The 21042-nt window shown below is 38.2% G+C and overlaps 1 protein-coding gene across 1 annotated transcript in view; it reads right to left on the bottom strand.

Annotated features, from left to right (window-relative positions):
* The window catches only part of scn12aa (sodium channel, voltage gated, type XII, alpha a), a 69152-nt gene that overhangs the window by 17747 nt on the left and 30363 nt on the right, over nt 1-21042 (bottom strand). The window contains exons 10-17 of the mRNA XM_038300548.1: nt 19701-19898; nt 19428-19613; nt 18975-19346; nt 18760-18889; nt 14567-14805; nt 11286-11459; nt 10835-11191; nt 3050-3457 (exon numbers count right to left, since the gene is read on the bottom strand). Of these exons, the coding sequence (XP_038156476.1) occupies nt 3050-3457; nt 10835-11191; nt 11286-11459; nt 14567-14805; nt 18760-18889; nt 18975-19346; nt 19428-19613; nt 19701-19898 (2064 nt within the window). The remainder of the gene's footprint in view (nt 1-3049; nt 3458-10834; nt 11192-11285; nt 11460-14566; nt 14806-18759; nt 18890-18974; nt 19347-19427; nt 19614-19700; nt 19899-21042) is intronic.

Genomic DNA, 21042 nt, shown 5'->3' with positions numbered 1-21042 from the left:
TTAAAAATTTTGCTACAACCATGAAGATGTGATATTTTATACATGGCCCAGATTTGTCATGTTGATGGATTTAATTGAACTTTTTTTGTTTTACATTGGAAAAATTTCCCCTTGTATTTCACCCACCCCCTTGAGGAGCAGTGGGCTGCCATCATGAGGCACCCAGGGAGCAGTGGGGAGTTAAGGGTCTTATTCAGAAACCCAGAGTGGCAGTCTGTGGGAGTGGGGCTCAAACTCAGAACCTCAGGAATTAAAGCTCTATGCCCTAACCACTAGACTTTCATTGCCCGATATTTTATTAATGCTGAGTATTTATTTTATTTAACTTTCTACACAAAAGTTTTTTATTCAGCCTGTTGCACACCTGCAAGGCTACACAGTGTCTAGGCATCAGGAGTTTTTTTTTTTTTTTCAGGGGAAGATATTTAGGAAAGGAGCTAAGCTAAATCTACATTACTTTGTTTGTTCCAAATTGTCGTAGTAAGTGAAATCCTTTGACCGGAACAAAAGGATTAATGGCAAAGATTGTATCTGCTCTCCCTCGTAAGGATTAATAAATGCTGCTTAAATGAAGTCCACTAATTTGACTAGTGTTTCTTTTTAAAACACAACCTTCTGAATTAAATCAAAGGTTACATTCAGTACCAATCAATGGGGGTGGAAGTGGTAGTTGTAATGGGGATCCATACTTGCAGTTGAGTTATGGGAACCATTTTTTCGTTGTTTTCTTCAAACATATCCATTTGTTTAGTATTGAACTTTACAGTAGTAGTGTGTTTTCCACCTACCTAGGAAAGGATGTCATTAGAGCTCCTAATCAACATTAAACATATTTAATATATTAGTTGAATCGGGCTACTAATTGATTTATTGTACTTAGTGCCTTGTAAACTTATGCCCCTTAAACCTTTTAACGTTTTGTCACATTGGTAACATGCATCTATCAATCTTTTTTTTAACCCTGACTAGCACATCTAAATAAAAGCATCCCCACAGCATGATATTGCTATTACTACTGCTCATTACTGATCATTTGATCCACTTGCTTCTGCCTCTATTTAATGTACATGCATCGAGCTATCAGTGCCAGATTATCTGGTGAAAGGGGGGAGAGGGGTTAGCATACCATACTGTTTCTGATTTACTGATCCTGACCTGATGTGCCTCTCAACCACTGAGCCTGCCTGATCTGAATGGTCTGTCTTAACCAGCCTGTTCCTGTTCTCATCGGTATCCCTGACCAGGCTCCAGACTCCTGCATGTTCTCCGGGGCTGCGGCATCTGGGACACTCTGGGTGGTGCCCTGAACTGTTAAACCAGGTTAGTGACTCACATGGATAATCATCCTCTGTCAGATTATATTGGTCAATAACCTGTGTTTTTCTCTAACAGAGTTTCCAGTGATAGACGCTCTAGCCGCTAAGCTGTAATGAGCAACCGGGCAGAGTTAGACAGGTGAGTGGAATGAGCAATTAAGGCAGCTATCAGCGTCAAGATCATGACACCTTCTGAACTACTGAAACATACTGAGGTCGAATTATATACTGATGGAAATATTAGGAGATATCTGAAGGCTATTGGTTCCACTGGACCAGTGATTGGTTCTAAAATTAAGAAGCATTAATTAGCTTAACAAGCTTACATGCTTTGTGTAAGGCACCTTAAAGGCCTTGGGATCCAAACATAAAAAAAAAAAAAAAAATCCACTGCCCTTTGAGGTATTATTTTACTCAAGTATCCGCACTCTAAAAAATGTTGAGTTAAATATTATCCACTCAAAAGCTTTACCCATTATGAGTTATATTTAGCGTAGTATAATAACCCGGGTTACCAATAGGGACTGCTGTTAACCCTTCCATCATTATTTTGAATCTCATGATTTTTAGGCAAAAATATCAGGGTTTGGTTAATTCCTGTATTGTTTTATATTGCCAAACTTAACTCAATTTTTTCATTTAATAATTATTAATAATTTTGTGCCAAGATCGGATTATTGCAGTTCCTCAGTCACTTGATTGTAAAGCCCAAAAACAGTAGCAAAAATGTTAAAATGCTGCCATCAGGCTTCTGACAAAGGCCTTCGAGTTTTCAAATCTTGATATTATGCATTCGGTTTAATTCAAGTATAATTCGAGTATAATTCAAAATTGTTTTACTGACTAGGAGAGCTCTTTAGGACAGGAATATGCACTCATAGGCCCCTGACTTGCTGTTATAATAGCCTGCTGATGCTGCCTGTACAACAGAACTCTCTTCATTTGCACCAAATAAATAAGCACCTTTTCCACTAGCTCCACTTGGTCTGGCTATACTCCACCCCACCAGCTTTCAAACATTTCCATTACTGCTTGTTCTGTACAGATACTAGCTTTCTTGGTGTCGCGAATCTCTGAGGGACACCAGAGATGTAAAATAATGTAAAATCATTGATGGAAATGTGTGAAAACTGGTAAGGTAGAGTAGAGCGAAGCCAGGTGGAGCCAGTGGATAAGCTAGGCAGATTCATGTGTTTTTAAATCTACTTTCTATTTTTTTCTTTATGCATTCCTGTCTTTTGGGCAGTTATATACTTTTTTTGTAAAGCACTTTGTGAATATCTTATTTTATTTTCATCTGGAACAGTGTGTAAGTACCTCATTACGTTATGTGGAAAATTATTTGCTTTTGACACAAGCTTTTGACACATGCTTTTGACACAAAGACATACTTTTTTTATGAGAGGTTAAGTTGTTTGAGAGCAAGAGGGTACCTTTCAACTAGCAACATTTTCTTTCCATGTTTGGAGCCAAGATAAAAGCTAAAAGGAAATGTCCCAACTTGTTGAATATTTCAGATAGTTTAACAGTCTGGTGATGCTGCAACATTGTCACCAACAGCAGCCACAGCAGCCTTTGTGTGCAAAACAAAAGAAAGCAAAACAACCCAACAGCTTAAATATAGCACTTGATATTTTTTAAAGTCAGTTGTCCAAGCAAATTTATCTTTCAAAGTATTTTAAAGATATAGTTATATAATCTTCAGAACAACATGAGTTTGAAGTCAATCTTACTGGTTTGTTGTCTTCATCCTCTGATGACTCTGAATTCTCCTCTTCCAGGAACTCCACGTCTGACTCTCCGGGAGCGATGGGAACAATAACAGTCAGGTTTGGGTTGGTCATATAACTGTCCTCTTCAGGTATGATGTACTTTCCTCCGTAGCTTCCAATAGTTCCCCCATTGCTTTCTATGTGATTTCCAACTACCGGCTCAGCCTGGGTGGCTTTTTTGGCCTTCTGCTTGTGCTTTCTCAAGCCATGGCTGAAGAAGTCAACGATATTCCTAGAAAGCCAAGAAACGCCGATTTGGATGCGACCGATGGCAATCTGAATGTTGTTCAGGTCACCATCTTCTTCAGGAGCGGATAGGTTGTCAGAGCTGAAAGAGCTGAGCAATAGGGCAAGAAAGAGATTCAGCACCTGTGGATAGACAAAAATAATGTTATTTAACTCACAAATTCAACTGATTATTTAAAAAAAAATTGTCTGATAGATATTTTTCACCATTAAAACTCTTGCAAAAAACACATCCATATCTGCAGAGATTTTTCACATTTGATCACATTATAATCACAAACTTGAATATATGTCTGGAAAAAAATCACAACTAAAACTCCTAGTTTATATATGCAAAACACATGTTTGATGTTTTATTTATAAACTGGTGAATCAATTGCCTCTGGAAAACAACTAGTAGAGAGCTTAGATAGACATTAGGGATCCAAACGCATCATAAAGACTAAAGAAAACTGCAGAAAAAATACAACTGTGGAGTAAAACTATCAACATCCCCCTGAACACACAATCTCTGTAGTTACACAAGGAAGTGACAGCATCATCCTGAGGTAAGGCTGTTAGCAGCAGGGATAGGTAGGCTGATGGAGGGGACTGAAAGATGGATGGAGCTAAATAAAGGGCAATCCTGGATGAAAACATCGGAAGCTGCAGTAAAAACCTGAGGTAGATTTATAGTTTACGGAGACCCAGACATAGGCAGAACAAGAATTCACAGACTAAGACCAGATCCAATTGAGACCCTGTGACAAGATCTGACAATATTTGTTTACCAATTTTTTTTTGTTTTTGACTGACAATAAGATTTGAAAAATATATTAGGGAAAAAAGTGTCAGTTTTAAACATGACAAAACACTTTTAAAAGCAGCTGAGCTATTCTTCCATAAAAGCACAACATTAAACAGCCTTTGTTCTAAAGGATAAGGAATAATACCAGACCTGTCCCATATATTTGTCAACATTGGTAAATCCTGTCTGATAATTCAGGAGGATATTCTACAATATATGCGTAACATATATGGAATCAGCTGTTACATCCCTCCCCTTAAGTCAATGTTCAAAGCATACAACTCAAAAGTAATCTGTCAGCTGGCTTAGTGTGTGCTGGTTGGTGCACGCTCACACTTGCTGTGCACATCCCACTGGTGCTATGCACAGTTGGTAAGGATCATCTTTAGCTGCTGAGCCAGCCAGTGATGGGAAGCATGAGCAGATAATTTGTGATAAACTCCCTGTTCTCACCCCGGGCACCATGGATTATCCTTTAGATAGACTGCTTCCCCACAACTATTATGTAGAGAAAGTTTCTATGCAATAAAATCCAATAAGAGTGCTGTTTTAATTAGCATTTTGACCTACAATGGCAGCAGAGGGGCTTAATCAGATTTTAAAAGAAAACTTATAGCTATATACTGCTAATGTCTAGGGACGTCATCTATGTTAAGTAAAAAAATTCATGAATCATGAAACTGATGCTGTATCACTTCCTTGTCCCTTGACAACTGATGCAAGGCTGTGACTATCATGCTTGCTGAGTTTGGGCTTTAGAAAGAGATGCTGACCTCAACCCATTTTGTTGCTGTGGCCCTTAAAAAAAATTACATGAAGAATTTTTAATCCGGGCTTGAAGGCCAGAGGGTTTCAGAAGCAATTTCCCTCTAAAATATACAACTAAAATAAATAAATAGCACTACACAATTATGATGTCTAAATGCAACATTGTAGTACCATTGGTAAGATATTTTTCCAATGGAAGCACCATCACAGCTGTCTCACCTAGAGTTTTCTTTTTCTTTAAAACTGAGTGAAAACTCCATAAAAGCCATTGAAACCTATGAGACACCTCAGATTGTATAACGCTGTTATGTGGTTGCCATGAAACGGATTAATTTAGACAGGCATTAACATCTTTGCTATACACACATGGACAAAATTGTTGATACTCCTCATTTAATGGAAGAAAAACCCAGAATGGTCACAGAAATAACTTGATAAAAGTATAGTGAATAAAAAAACTCTGAAAATGAACAAATGAAAGTCAGACATTCATCTTCAAACATCCTTCCACAGAAGCAAACTGCTCCAGTTTTCTCAGGTTTGAAACTAGCTGTTCAGGCAGCAGGTTTCAGCTCCTTCCAAAGATGCTCAATAGGATTTAGATCAGGGCTCATAGAAGGCCACACCAGAATAGTCTAATGTTTTCTTTTTGGCCATTGTTGGCTGCTTTTTAGCTGTCACTTTTGGGTCATTATCCTGTTAAAGACTCATAACCTGAGACTAAGACCAAGCTTTCTGACACTGGGCAGCACATTTCTCTCTAGAATCCCCCCGATAGTCTTGAGATTTCATTGAACACTGCATACATTCAAGACACCTTGTGCCAGATGAAGCAAAGCAGCCACATACTATAATGGAGCCCCCTGCATGTTTCCCAGTAGGGACAGTGCTCTTTTCCAGATGTGCTTCATTTTCCCATCAGTGAACATAGAACTGATGTGTCTTAGGAAAAAGATCCATGTTTGTCTCATTTGTCCCTAAGATATACACCCAGATACTTTGTGGCTTGTCAACATGTAGTCTGGCAAACTCCAGTCTTTATTTGTTTTCAAGAATGGTGTCCTCCTTGATTCTTTCCCATTAAGTCAATTTTGGCTTAAACAATGACGGATGGTTTGATCTGACACTGATGTTCTTTGAGCTTGAAGGAGCAACAACTGAGAAATATGGATGTCCAAAAGCATACGCCATATTCCGTGTGCCTGCTTTGGTCTCAAACACTTCAATAAATTCATAAATCAGTGTTAGTCAGTGAGCATCGTTGATTATGTTTAAAGTCCAGCAGCTTCCCTCACGCTGGACCAGTGAGATCGCTATTGCCCCCTTTAACCTCTTAAAACCCACTGGGTCCCGGTAGAACTTAAGTGGGGGTAATAGCTCAGAATGCATAAAATTCCACCGGTAAAATTTTTACTAGCAGGTGGTGCCATTGCACGCAGCTCCAAGCTGACATCAAAAGTTCCAAACCCCACAGCTCCGGAACTTTTATAGCTAGAGGTCTGACATTTTCTGCATTTGTGGTTGACATGATGTAGAACAAATATAATACAATGAAACCTGCTTTTTATCAAGAATGTCTTTATTACTGCTGTTAAAAAAAGACCTATCATTTCAGAGAATAAAAAAACAACTTTGAGTCATGTTTGAACTGATGCAGGTTGGTCTGTATTCTAGTCACCCAATTTTAATTTATATATTAGGAAACTAGAGGGTGTTAGCTTTCAAATAATGCATTGCAGATGTAATTTGGGCTTACAGTTCCTAAGTTATTTGCTTTTCCATTTGGGTATGCAAAATAGGTGAGGATTACCCAAAATGAGGTGGATGTTAAGAGAATAAATCCTTATAGTCTTCAAGTGCTCAGTTAGATGCTTATGGTATTGAAAGACACAAAGTCAAGCCCTCCCCCTACAAAAACACTTGAATTAGGTGTGATTTATTTTGCTTTGTTCCTGTTATCAACAATTTGTTGAAAGGTTAGTCTATGAGACTATAATACAGTGTAATATAATATGTTGATTAAAAATCATGTTCTAAACAAATCTAATATTTACTGAATATGTATAAAAGTAAGAAAAAGGACTTTTTGGACTTTTCTTTGTGGCATTGCCTGTCAGTCTGAAAACAGGGGTCCCAACTGGAATCTTTCTTATCTTTAATCTAAGATAGATCTTTAAAATGTCTTTATCATTAAAAGTTACAGGTTATATTAATCCTGCCACTATTGACACCACTGGCAGATTGGCGTTTAACATAGTCTTTCAATCTTACCAACTGACTTATGACAGGAAGAAATTTAATATTTTGGAGTGACCCAGTTAGAACGCTGACCTGAATCTGACGGGGAAACTAAGGATTATGGACATGAGAATCAGGCTTTCAAGTTCCAAAGACTTGGAGGTCATGAATGAAGATAAATCATTAATAAGAAAATACCAATAAAATACCATGCCTAAATATATTAGCATCGAAAAGCTGGCTAGATTAGGCATAAATATTTTTAAACTATTGTTATGAAAATGAATCTTTGTCACAGATGTTTGTGATATTTTGTCTCTGAAAAGAACTTCTAAGCTGAATAACTTAAAATCAAACTTTACCTGGGTGTTATTAAATTTGGTCCTTTACATTTCATTTGTATGACTGTATAATTAATTATCTTAACTACTAAGTAATTGGTGTTGTTGAATGCATTCAACAACACATATGACATATACTAGAAAGGGGGTTGGAAACAATGCATTTTAGGGATCAGGACTGAATGAGGGAAAGTGCCAATGGTAAAGCAGCCTGGGACGTGTAGAAAACAGGTGTTAAAAACATATCCAACAGGAAATACTCAAAAAAGATTTTTTGAAAAGCTTCAGAGTAAAAAAAAAAAAAAAAGCAAGCACATCTTTAGCGTTTGGATACATTTATAGACAGAAATATGAGTATACTACGTTGAATTCATTGATCTAAAGCCACAATCTATGTAAATAAAGAGTGCTGAGATAAAACTGCATTATGTAACTGATGATTTAACATGTCAAGTGTTAGTGTGATACAGATTAAAGGCAAACAACACCAAATAAATCTGTGTATTTATGATTTGATCTTTTCCTCCCTGACCCTCTATCCATCCAGGACATGTACAGGTCTAAGGTCACTCTGCATGCAAATGGTTTTACCTTAATGCAGATGCTTTGAAGATTGGGCAGTTAAAATGATAAGTTTCAGAGACACTTCATTTTCCCATGCTGTCTTTCTGATGACTAATATATAGTCAGAGGGCTAAGGTATTGCACATATTTATATCGTATTAATCTACTGCCATCTTTTGTAATAATACCATACAAACACACATTTGTATAGAAAAAAACCTTTCTTCAAAAAGATTTGCATATTTAAATGTCTGTATATTAAAAGAAAAACAATAAGTTTTTGAACAAAAGTCAAATGCCTTGTTTCTACACACAAATTAGGCCAATAAAGCTCATTCTGGTTTCTCGTTATTTTGACCTACAAGGCAGCAGATTGACAAAAAGGTAACCAGATGGGTGGAACAGTGACTTTAGTGTGCATCCTTTCTTTAGCACTGCGCATCAGTGGTTGCACGTTAACTGATTAACCATTTCTAAACATGCACAGCTGCATGCAGTGGAACAGCTGGAGCAACAGAGACACCGTGGCCTCAGTTGATCCCAGTACTCGCTGTTTTTACCATACAGCATAACAACATGTGGAGATGAAGTAAGAAAAACAGATGGATTAAATGTCTTGTAAGCATTGCTTTAAATTCTATCAATCTAGTAAGCTGGTAGTTTTGTTAAAAACAAATCATTTTGTAGCAAATAAGATTGTTCAAAACCAATTCATGATGTGGTGCAACTCAACAGAACACCACTGCTGAGATTATCAGTTGAGATTGTCAGTATTGTTTTGGGTGCTTTTTTCTTCAAACCAATCAAAACAAAAAAGGCCTGTATCGTCAAACTAGTGTTCAGATAAAATATGATTAATATGTACTCACACAAGTTCTGAATTTTCTAGTGGATGACTATTCTAGCATGGAGCCTAGGGGGAAGTTCAACGGGATAAACTGACTAGTCGCCTTCATCTGCCTCCGACACCAGCTAATCAGCTTTCAACCACACCTCCATGAAAGCCCAATCAGCATCCAGTGTTCATCTTAAAAGGTCTCCAATCACACTCCATCTGCTACCCGAGTGCAGGCGGTGGTTGCGCTATGTCCGACTTCAATTCAGATGACTCCCTTTCAACTCACCTCCAGCCCCTCCTCCACCATCTTAGCTAAAACTTCATCAGAGTTTCATTCTTCCTGGACTCTTAATGCATTCCCTGTCTGACTTCAACCGGTTTCTTCCCAATGGGGAGTTTTTCCTCTCCACTGTCGTTTCATGCTTGCTCATCATGGACAGGTTCTCGCAACCTGTGTTATCCAAGCTGGACTTCCATCTTCCAGGTCCCTGAGTGATGCACTAGTATCAGCTTATGCAGTCCACTAGATCTCTCCATACAGCTCAAGCATACCGTCTCGCTAACCAGCAGTCATGAACTGACCAACTTCATCTATCTCCACTTAACCACCAGTTTCAGGCCTGAGGGGAAACATCACTGTCCTTTACTCCTGTTCATGCATATCAAACAACATTTAGCGCTATGATTCCTGCTGAGGTCTGAGCACCAAACACTAAAGTAATTGTATCAATAAAATTAATCTAATTGACTTTTATTTTCATGTGAGTTTTTCAGATTGAATTGTCACTAGATAACTACTTGTACAGTTTTTTCTAATGCTGATGCTGATACTAATTATTTTGTAATCAGTCTAAATAATGCGGAATATGTGCTGTTTTTGTTCTTGTTTTTTTTTTTTGGCCCAATCATATATTGATTTTCCTGTCTTCAGTTCCTTGATAAAAATAACATGATGATGACAAATGCAAGTGTTAATATGAAAATGTACTAACTAATTAAGGAAAAAAATATCAATACCATATATAACAAGAAGGGAGCAGCAATGTACGTTTTCACTCAATCGCCATTCCTGAGTCCTGCACCGGGTCAGCTAGCCATATAAAACATACATCTACAGGTAGAAAAAAAACCTATATTACTTCACAGGTATCAGCAAAAGGCATTGACAGCCTTTAGCTGTTAAAAAAATAGGAATGTAGCTGAAAATAATGCTTTTATTGCTGTTTAACAAATATAAAATAGGCTACTGTATATTTTGCAATAGAATTAATAAAGGTTACATTACTCCAGAAAAAAAATAAATAACTGAGCAGGACTGTAAGATCCCAGCATTTTTAAGTAAAAAATGTAAACCATGCAAGTAAAATCAGCATAGCGCTGAGAAAGTAAAAAACGTGTTTATAAAGGCTGCAGCTGTCAGGCAGTGAGAATATGATGAGATTATTTAGATTACAGCCTCTAACTGAGATTTATAAAGTCTTTATTTTCTCATATAATGAGCAAATCACAAATCATTTATTTAGCTGCTTCTCCTTCACATCGAGAGGAGTCAGCTGAGGTGGATCCGACACCTCCTGGACGCCTCCTTCGGGAGGTGTTCCAGGCATGTCCCTCTGGGAGGAGACCCAGGGGATGACCCTAGACATGATAGAGGGTCTATGTCCCTCGGCTGGCCTGGGTGTCTCTAGTTCTTTCCCAACCATGTGTCTGGGGAGAGGAAAGTCTTGCAGTCTCTACTGAGCCTGCTCCCCCGATACTGGATAAGCAGAAGACAACTTGCACAAGTAAGATATACATGGTTTACATCCTGTCAACAATTTCAAGGGTCCTAAACTGTCCCTTTAAGGAAGTTAAATGTATGGTGTACATAAAAGACTATTGGCCCTTCAGATTAAAATACATGGTTCAGAATTGAGTGTTGAAGTGAAAATGAAAAGAGTAATTGTGACTCTAAGATAACTTACCACCAGGTTCCCAATGACCATGACCAACATGAACACCAGGATGCAAAGAGGCTGCCCAGCCACCTCCATACAGTCCCACATGGTTTCGATCCACTCGCCACATAACACCCGGAACACAATCAGGAAGGAGTGGAAGAAGTCCTTCATGTGCCAACGGGGCAGCTGGCAGTCAATGGAGATCTTACACACACAGTCTTGGTAGTTCTTGCCAAATAGCTGCATGCCCACCACAGCGAAGATGAAAACAATGATGGCCAACACCAGCGTCAGGTTCCCCAGGGCGCCCACGGAGTTACCGATGATCTTGATCAGAGTGTTGAGAGTGGGCCAAGACTTTGCCAGCTTAAACACTCTTAACTGATGAACCAAAAAGCAAACAAAAACAGTTTTAAACTCCATCATTGCAAAGCTAAACAATTCAACATAGCTTAGAAGGAATTATTTCTTATACCAGTCTGAAAGAGCGTAACACAGAGAGGCCCTCTACAGTGGAGAGACCCAGCTCCATCAGACTGAGGCAGACGATGACGCCGTCGAAGATGTTCCAGCCCTGTTGGAAGTAGTAATAGGGATCCAGGGCAATTAGCTTCAAAACCATCTCAGCTGTAAAGATGCCTGTAAAAACCTGGAAAAAACATGCAGGGATAAATGTTATACAAGATGAACATCAAACACATCCTAAAAAAAAGAAAAAAAGATACATTTGGTTAGATTAGAAACCCTTTATTTTCTTCAAAAATTCAACAGTTATCCATCCACTATTATTGATTGATCACTTTTTAGGTTTTTCCTGTCAACAAATCAGTCAGTGTTGCTTTTTTTAATGTGCAACTCAGGAACTGCATTTAGAAATAATGGATACATTTACTGAACAAAATAGCAGTAGTTATAGTCAAGATCAGTATCGGTTATTGCAGGCTATCAAAGAACCCAAAATGACTCCCCATTGCTTAGGGGATGATCTGTTCTTCTGGTTCAATTTGCATGTTTTCTAAGCCAAAACATTTTTTATTTATTTTTTTTTTATTTATTTTATTTTTTACTATATAAAGCTTCAAACTCAAGACTAATTCTGACATTTTGAATTGAAAAAGCTTCCTGGGTGGGAAGCAAAACGTCTTCAAACTTTGAAACCAAGTCCAGTGGATCGCTTTTTTTTTTTTACTTTTTTGCAATGGATATAACCTGGATGACTGAGAATCTTCACCAGCATGTGACAAAAGATAAACAAACAGAATTAATACGGAAAATCTAAATTGGCAAAAATATGGCAAGTCATAAGAAAGCAAATCAAAAATAAAAATCTCACTTACAGCTCCAGTCATCAATTGCAATTAAAACATAAATATTCTTCTGTTTACATTTGATCAAAATGGCACTTAAAAAATCTATATAATTTCAACTTTTTTATATATTTAATGTTTATTAAAAGTCTAAATTTTGATCTGTTTTAGTCCACATTGACAACCATCGGTAGAGACAGAATAAGCAGCTCTGTATTTAAGAACCCTCTAGTTAATAGAACCCACCCTATTAAATGAGCTACATAATTTCATCAGTTCAAACAGTATATAAATCAAATATCCTTAATTTGCACCAATAATGGTTCTTTGTATGACATTACTGTATTTTATGTTTACATGCAGATTGAAATCAGTTTCACATCTACCTTAATGGAATTCTTAAAGTGCATTATCCTCTCTGTGTAATGGTTATATTGTCGACTGCTCTCCATAAAACAAAGCATTTGATTTTGTAGTTTCTCTAGAAAAGTTATTGTTCAGGTAATCAAGGGGTCCAGACTGTACCTCATCCCATTACCTTCTCTCTAATACATTTCAATTCTATCCATAATAGATCTACAGTTATATTATACCTGTGTCTAGATTTAAAAATGTTTGGATAGATCAGGAAACAGTGCTCGGTTGGTGTCTGCTGTAGGTAATTATTTACTACTTATAACTTTCTAAAATACCTCACTTCATAAACACTAAACTATCATTTTAATGTAGTTTCTTGCTGTCATCTTATTGCGATACGGTAACATTTTGATAAAGGTAATGATTTATGTCCGTCAAACAAAAAACCATTGATGTCATTTTCAGACTTTACAACATTGATGTTTGAGGATGTAATTTAATTTTAAAGTGTCAAAGTACAAGAAGTTATAAAGTTATAAAGTCCAGCTTTTTCCACTTAAGGCAGCTAGCAAAAGTAAAACCCATTCTTTCCAGACAGCATTTCGAAACAGTGGTCCATGCATTTGTGACCACACGGCTGGATTACTGTAACTCACTTTATACAGGGGTCAGTGACTTGTATATTTCTCATCTTCAGAGGGTTCAAAATGCTGCTGCACGTCTTTTAACAGGTACACGAAAATTCGACCACATTTCCCCTGTTTTAGCTTCCTTACACTGGCTGCCAGTACATTTTAGGATTAATTTTAAAATTCTTTTATTTGTTTTTAAAACTCTTAATGGCCTTGCTCCTTCTTATCTGTCTGAGCTGTTACATTCTTATACACCCTCCGGTTCCCTCAGGTCAGCTGATCAGTTGCTTCTGAGGGTCCCAAAGACAAAATGCAAGCTCAGAGGAGACCGTGCTTTTTCTGTGGCAGCTCCTTAGCTGTGGAATGATCTGCCTCTGAGCATAAGACAGGCCTCTTCTCTTGCTGTTTTTAAGTCCCTTCTTAAGACTCATCTTTTTTCCTTGGCTTTTGGCACAATTTGAGAGGTTTTACTTTGTTTTATTCTTTTTGTAAACTAATATGTATTTTACACTCGTTTTTTCTCTATTTTTATAATTTTATTGTATTTTATGATTGTGTACAGCACTTTGGTCCTGTTCGGTGTATAACGTGCTTCATAAATAAAGTTGGTATGGTATGGTAAGAAGGGGAGACTGAGCGACATGTCTTTTTTTTCTTTCAACCAGAAACATTTTAACATGATGAAATTGATATTGCACAGGCTCAATTGGACTGCCCCTTTCAACAGTATGACGGAGGAACCCATTCAAAATTATCTTCTAAATCTATTGGAAAAAATATTTTTAAGGTTTGAAAGTACTTTTTTTCATATGTTGTATTTTTTTCATTCCGTTCTAAATTTCTGAAAAAAAATACAACATCTAGAATTCTTGTTTTATTTTTAAAGTTTTTTTTTTTCAATTTCAAAATTATATATCTTACTAAATACTGTTTGTCTAATAATTTGCAATGTTTAATAATAGTATTTCAAAAAACATTCAAAAATGCAATTAGGGATGTGCTGTTTTTAGAGTCCAGATTCAATTTTAGGTTTTTATCAACAAGGCAAATACTCTGAATAATTAAGATTTAAAAAAAATCTGAATAGTGGAATTGCAAAGATTAATTATATATTGCAACCATCCTAGGTACAGGGACAGTTTTAACAGTTACTATTTTTAATGAAATATTTTGAAAATTCTGTCCAATGTAATCACATTTAAATTGTAGTGGCATTTAAAAGACATATGTAAATTTAATATAAAAATAAATGTATGGTGTAGAAACAATCATCCCTTGGCACATCACCAATGTGAAAGCTAAAAACAAACTCTGGTGCTTAGTGCTGAAATACAATATCTGTATGAAGCCTTTTGCCTCTTCAGTCGCCTCCTACTCTAATGTACCACCTGACAGCACTTGAGAGAAAGTGGGTTTAATGAAGGAAATGTTCCAGTTCTTATCTTAAAACAGCCTCTTACCAGATTGCCCACTGAGAGCATGGTGTTGAACTCATCAGTCATTGGGTAATGCTCCAAGGCCATGAACAGAGTGTTCAGCACAATGCATATGGTGATCCCCAGATCCAGGAAAGGATCCATCACCATGAACTTCACACACTCCTTCAACTTCAGCCACCAGGGGCAGCAGTCCCATATCAAATACTTCTTGGCAAACACATACCAGCAAGGAGGGCACTTTTGTCTTGATTCCTCCAGCTCTGCAAGGACAAAAGCTCATTAAAGATCCGATTAAATTTAAAACAAAGCTTACCCAACTTTTTGAAAAAGTTAACAAAAAGACTCCAATATATCTTTGTAAAATTTAAAAAAAGGCCCTGCTCGTATAGAAAAGTAACAGGCTTTGCTGATCAGGACTCTTAAAATTCATATTGAAACATTGCATAAAATCAATTCACTCTTTGCTAAAATTAGTTAAAGCCATAGACTCATAAACAACATATATTTTGACTTAACATACTACAAATGCAAGCAAACGTTTTCATCCTGCTTGGACCTTTTGAGATTCTGACCCAATGCAAGAACAAACTTCATCATATTATTTTCCGATTTTATGCAACAAACCAGCACAGACCAGTCCAAAGCAGCGTCACTGAAAGGGGATGGAAAACAACAAACAGCGATCAGTTGTATTTAGAATATTTCTCAACTAAACATCTAAGATGTGTGGTACTCATTTTTAATCATTACCTTTTCTCAGGCCCTCTAAATAATTCCCAATCAGTAAATCCTGCTTACTAATAACATAATCTCAATGTACACTCACCGGCCACTTTATTAGGTACCCCATGCTAGTAACGGGTTGGACCCCCTTTTGCCTGCAGAACTGCCTCAATTCTTGGTGCCATAGATTCAACAAGGTGCTGGAAGCATTCCTCAGGGAGTTTGGTCCATATTGACATGATGGCATCACACAGTTGCCACAGATTTGTCGGCTGCACATCCTTGATGCGAATCTCCCGTTCCACCACATCCCAAAGATGCTCTATTGGATTGAGATCTGGTGACTGTGGAGGCCATTTGAGTACAGTGAACTCATTGTCATGTTCAAGAAACCAGTCTGAGATGATTCCAGCTTTATGACATGGCACATTATCCTGCTGAAAGTAGCCATCAAAGTTGGGTACATTGTGGTCATAAAGGGATGGACATGGTCAGCAACAATACTCAGGCAGGCTGTGGCGTTGCAACGATGCTCAATTGGTACCAAGGGGCCCAAAGAGTGCCAAGAAAATATTCCCCACACCATGACACCACCACCACCAGCCTGAACCGTTAATACAAGGCAGGATGGATCCATGCTTTCATATTGTAGACGCCAAATGCTGACCCTACCATCCGAATGTCGCAGCAGAAATCGAGACTCATCAGACCAGGCAATGTTTTTCCAATCTTCTATTGTCCAATTTCGATGAGCTTGTGCAAATTGTAGCCTCAGTTTCCTGTTCTTAGCTGAAAGGAGTGGCACCCGGTGTGGTCTTCTGCTGCTGTAGCCCATCTTCCTCAAAGTTCCACATACTGTGCGTTCAGAGATGCTCTTCTGCCCACCTTGGTTGTAACGGGTGGTTATTTGAGTCACTGTTGCCCTTCTATCAGCTCAAACCAGTCTGGCCATTCTCCTCTGACCTCTGGCATCAACAAGGCATTTCCGCCCACAGAACTGCCGCTCACTGGATGTTTTTTCTTTTTCGGACCATTCTCTGTAAACTCTAGAGATGGTTGTGCGTGAAAATCCCAGTAGATCAGCAGTTTCTGAAATACTCAGACCAGCCCTTCTGGCACCAACAATCATGCCAGGTTCAAAGTCACTCAAATCACCTTTCTTCCCCATACTGATGCTCGGTTTGAACTGCAGGAGATTGTCTTGACCATGTCTACATGCCTAAATGCACTGAGTTGCCGCCATGTGATTGGTTGCTTAGAAATTAAGTGTTAACGAGCAGTTGGACAGGTGTACCTAATAAAGTGGCCGGTGAGTGTATGTTTAGCTATAAAAGTTTAAGAGATTTCTTAGAGGAGATTAATCAAGGGACAGGAAGAGTGAGAAACATAGCAGTCAGAGATGAAGCTGTGGACAGGCTTAAACCAGGTTTAGGTTGTAAAATATCATCTTAATCTTTAAATCTTTCATAGGCCACTGTTATACATATTATCTCAACATAGAGAGATATCATATGACGTCAGAATTTAACTTAGTGACTTCTTACTTTCATCCACTGTACCTACTGTAATATTCTGACTGACTCCAGGGAATGGGTTACTAAACATCTTAGCCTGTGACCCTAAAAATAAATTTTTTAATCCCATTTATTACATAATTCACCTTTTAAAATGTATTTTCAATCATTTAATGGTTTATTTTTCAGCGTTATGGTGTATTTAACAATTAATTTATGTATCAGACAAATGAATAAATCAATATTACAGCAAAAATATTTTATAGTGTTTCATGGGACATTCACATCTATATATTTTATTGTTCTTTATATTGTAGCACTCCATATACTTCAGTGACTGTAAAAAAAAAAAAAAAAAAAAAAAAAAACAACATCTTGCGACCTTCACAATCACCTTCACCCCAGAGGGAAGCTTACATATAGGAGTAAAAAAAACACAGCAGTGTCCAACATTTCCAAAGCTTCCTCAAGACATCCAGGAGTGACAGCAGATTCTTTACAAAATTCTTCACACTCTTTTGATTGTGGTTATGCTGCATAAATGAGCACAATCATAAGGAGTTATAGCATGTTTGTATTTAAAAAACCCTGCCAGTAGGAGCTTTGGCTTGTCCGCCATATTTTTTTACGCAGAACTGTGCACATCCTTGAGCCTTCCTCAAGGCTCCCTCCTATTCAACATCTAAATGCTTCGCTTAGCTCAGATTATATCAAACAACCATATCAGTTAATATAGCTATGCAGACAACACACAGCTTTACAATGTCACAAGGTGACTATGAACCCATCAGATCATTGGTTAGATTCTTAGAACAGATTAATATGTGATGCACCATAATTGTCTACAAATGAATAAAAACAAAACTTAGGTAATAATATTCAGACCAAAGGAGGGGAGACCCAGAGTTAGCTTTCAGCTTCAGCTACTACAGTTAGAAACCACTTGTTATGGCCAAAATCTTGGTGTCATGATGGACTCAGACCTGAATGTTAAGAGGCACATAAAGGCAGTTTCTAAGTTAGTCTTTTATCACCTGAAAAACATTTCCATGATTTAAGGTCTGATGTCCAAGCAGGATAAAGAAACTCACAGATGCATTTATCTATAGCAGAATTGATCACTGCAACAGCATCTTCATAGGTTTGCCTAAAAAGTCCATCAGACAGCTGCAGTTGATCCAAAATGCTGCTGCCAGTGTTCTCACTAGAACTAAGAAAGTAGAGCACATCAGCTCATTTCTGAAGTTCTTACACTGGCTCCCAGTGGCTCAGAGACCAGACTTTAAAATCACACAGTTAGTCTATGAATCACTGAATAGATCAGCACTAAAAAAAACAAAAAAAAAAACAGAAGAGATTTGTTATCAGTGTATCAACCTCCAAGACCACTTAGGTTTTTTTTTACACTTAGGTCTTCTAGTTCCAGCCTACTCTCTACACCCAAAACTAGAAGAAAGCATAGAGAAGCAGCATTCAGTTATGCTCCACTTAACTGGAACAAACTACCAGGTCAAACTGCTAACTAGGGTATTAGTTTAAGGTTGTGATCTGACTGCTTTAATTTCTTTATCATGTTTTTTTTTTTACTTTTATTTTTCTATTTTATTATCTTATTGATGTAAAAAAAAAACTTTTAATTGTCCGTGTACTGAATGGTGCTATGCAAATAAAGCTGCCTTACATGGTTATACATTTTCCTTGGTGTGGTGAGGAAAAATCCCGGCTGCTTATATTACAGAATTTGGACCATTGTGGACCTCAGAGACACGTCAAGCATAAACAAACCTTATCTTTTGGGAATGCAGACCTCTTTGAAAGACACAGGAGCAGCAAAAGGCAACTCTTCAAAGTATTGACTCAGAAGCTAAACGGTCACCCTACTGTATTCTGATTGTTTATAGTATAATATTCTATACATATATTGTAATATTCTGATGTATTTCCTTGTATATTGTTTTAGTAATAAAATGAACTAACCTTCCATGGCGTCGCTAAAGAAGCTGAAAGAGCTGTGAGTCCTTTTCCTGCGCACAGAGCATCGCTCTGTGGCAGTGGGTGAAGGCTGTGGGAGAAGTCTGGGAGCTGTGTCCACTCCACTGCCATTCTTCTGGTAGGCAAGAAACCAAGGTGGGGCTTCGTTGGCTTATATTTTTCTGCGTAGACATTAAACGTAAAAGTAGTTCCATACTCACTGTTTCTTCCCTGAATCTCTCCATGCTGTGAGCCGGCATGGATGTAGGAGTAAGCAAACCCATGTTGGTGATGCCATTCTGGTCAAGGAAGATGTTCAGTCGGCCGTTGACATTGAAGCTAGGAGTTAACACCTGGGAGCAATGGCTTCTAATACTGCCTGTCCTCTTCTTCCAGGGTGTTGCAGTGGAGCTAGTGCGACTCCTGAAGACCTGTCCATGGATGCTGTATTCATCGTCCCCGAAGTCGGCCTCTGAGTTGTTGCGAGCGCGGAAAGAGCTGAAGATGCTGTTCTGGCTTCCTCTCCTGGTGCTGAGGGGGTGAGAGGACAGTGTGGCCAGAAAGGGATGGACTGGCAAGGGGGATAAAGGAGGCTACAGAGAAAGACACAAAGAGGTATTAGCCCTAAAACCATCCATAATCATGAATTTATTTGTAGGGGGGCTGTATTGTACCACAGCTTCATCCATAGGATCCAGCTTCTCTTCAGCAGCTTCAGCTGCTGTCTCCTCTGAAAGAGTCCTGTGAGATCTTCTTCTTCTGCTGTTGCTGCGGCGTATACTTCCAGCTTTCATACAGAATGGCGACAACTCTGGGGACACAATGGAGTCTGTCTCCTGTGCTTGTCTTTTGGCTGCCATCTTAATACAGAGAGAAGATATGTCATAGAACATAAATCACATTTATTATTTATCTAAAGCACACAGGTAGGAAGATCCTGCACCTACTCTTTGCTCTCGTCTGAGATGCTCCATGGCCAGCTGAAACTCCCTCTCTTTCTGCCAGGCCTCAGCGATAGTTGCCTGATTCTGCTCCTCGTAAGCCATGGCCACAACGGCCAGGATCAGGTTCACCAGGTAGAAGGAGCCAAGGAAGATCACCAGAACAAAGAAAACCATGTAGGTTTTCCCAGCTGAGCGCAGAGTCTGAGGAAAATTTTTATCTTAATAACTACACTTCTATGGATTTCATCCTTAAAAAATAATAAATACTAAAACATCACCCAAAGGATGAAGATTACAGCGTTTTGTAAAAGTATTCATAACATTTGAATAATTCCCCCGTTTGAAACCACAGCGCTTCATTTCGAAAAAGAAGGAAAACAAAGATTGTGGCATTTGTATTAGATCCTCATGCATTAATACTTAGATAACACATCCTGTACTTTAAGCTGGAAGTCTTTTAGGATATGCGCCTTTAAGTTTTGCATTTCTTCAGTTGTTTTTTGTCAAGTTAAGCTCAGTGAGATTGGACAGAAAAAAGTGAACCTTCACCCCTTCATGCTTTTTTTTTGCAACCTCTCAGAAGTTTTCTTCCAGGAGTGTCCTTTATTTGACTCATTTAATCCTACTTAAAACTCAAGGATCTAAAGTTTTTGTCTCAAATAAAGCTTTTCTGAACAAGCCTTAAATATCGGCTAAAAGAACATCAAGGTTGTGAACATTGCAAATCTTTATCTGGACATGTGGTATGAATTTTACCTGCGCAATGTAAGACGCATTTCAATGTATTTCCCTTTGTTTTAAATCCCATACTTAAGCTTCTTGTCTTGCACTTCATCCGTGACCGGGTCGCAGGATCCTAGACTTCCCTCTCCCAGACACCTCCTCCAGCTGGGAGAGACCAAAGGCATTTCCAGGCCAGCAGAGGCACATATTCCCTCCACCATGTCTTGGGTCATCCCCTGGGTCTCCTCCCTATCAGGCGTGCCATGAACACCTCCCAAAGCAGGCCTCCAGGTGGCATCCGAAAAATATGTCAGAGCCACCTCATTGTTCGAGCATTTCGCGAATGACTAAGGTCCTAACCCAATCTCTAAAGCAGTGGTTCTCAACATTTTTTGAGTCGTAACCCCCAAATTTAACATGCACTGCTGTCTATGACTCGCATGCCCGATCAATATAATTATGCAATTATATAATCAGACAAGCCTTAACACATTTTAGCTATTAGTTTCTTTATGACTTTATTTTTTAACACACTGGGATTTTCGAAAAACTTGAGGCAGCATTAGGGGGCTAACTTTCCAAACAGATCGACAGTGTTCGCAACATCCCATCATTTTGCTGT

The sequence above is a fragment of the Cyprinodon tularosa genome, unplaced genomic scaffold, assembly GCF_016077235.1.
Source record: "Cyprinodon tularosa strain WSP-4 unplaced genomic scaffold, ASM1607723v1 ctg45, whole genome shotgun sequence".
Lineage (NCBI taxonomy): Eukaryota > Metazoa > Chordata > Actinopteri > Cyprinodontiformes > Cyprinodontidae > Cyprinodon > Cyprinodon tularosa.
This window is presented reverse-complemented; position numbering and strand designations above follow the sequence as displayed.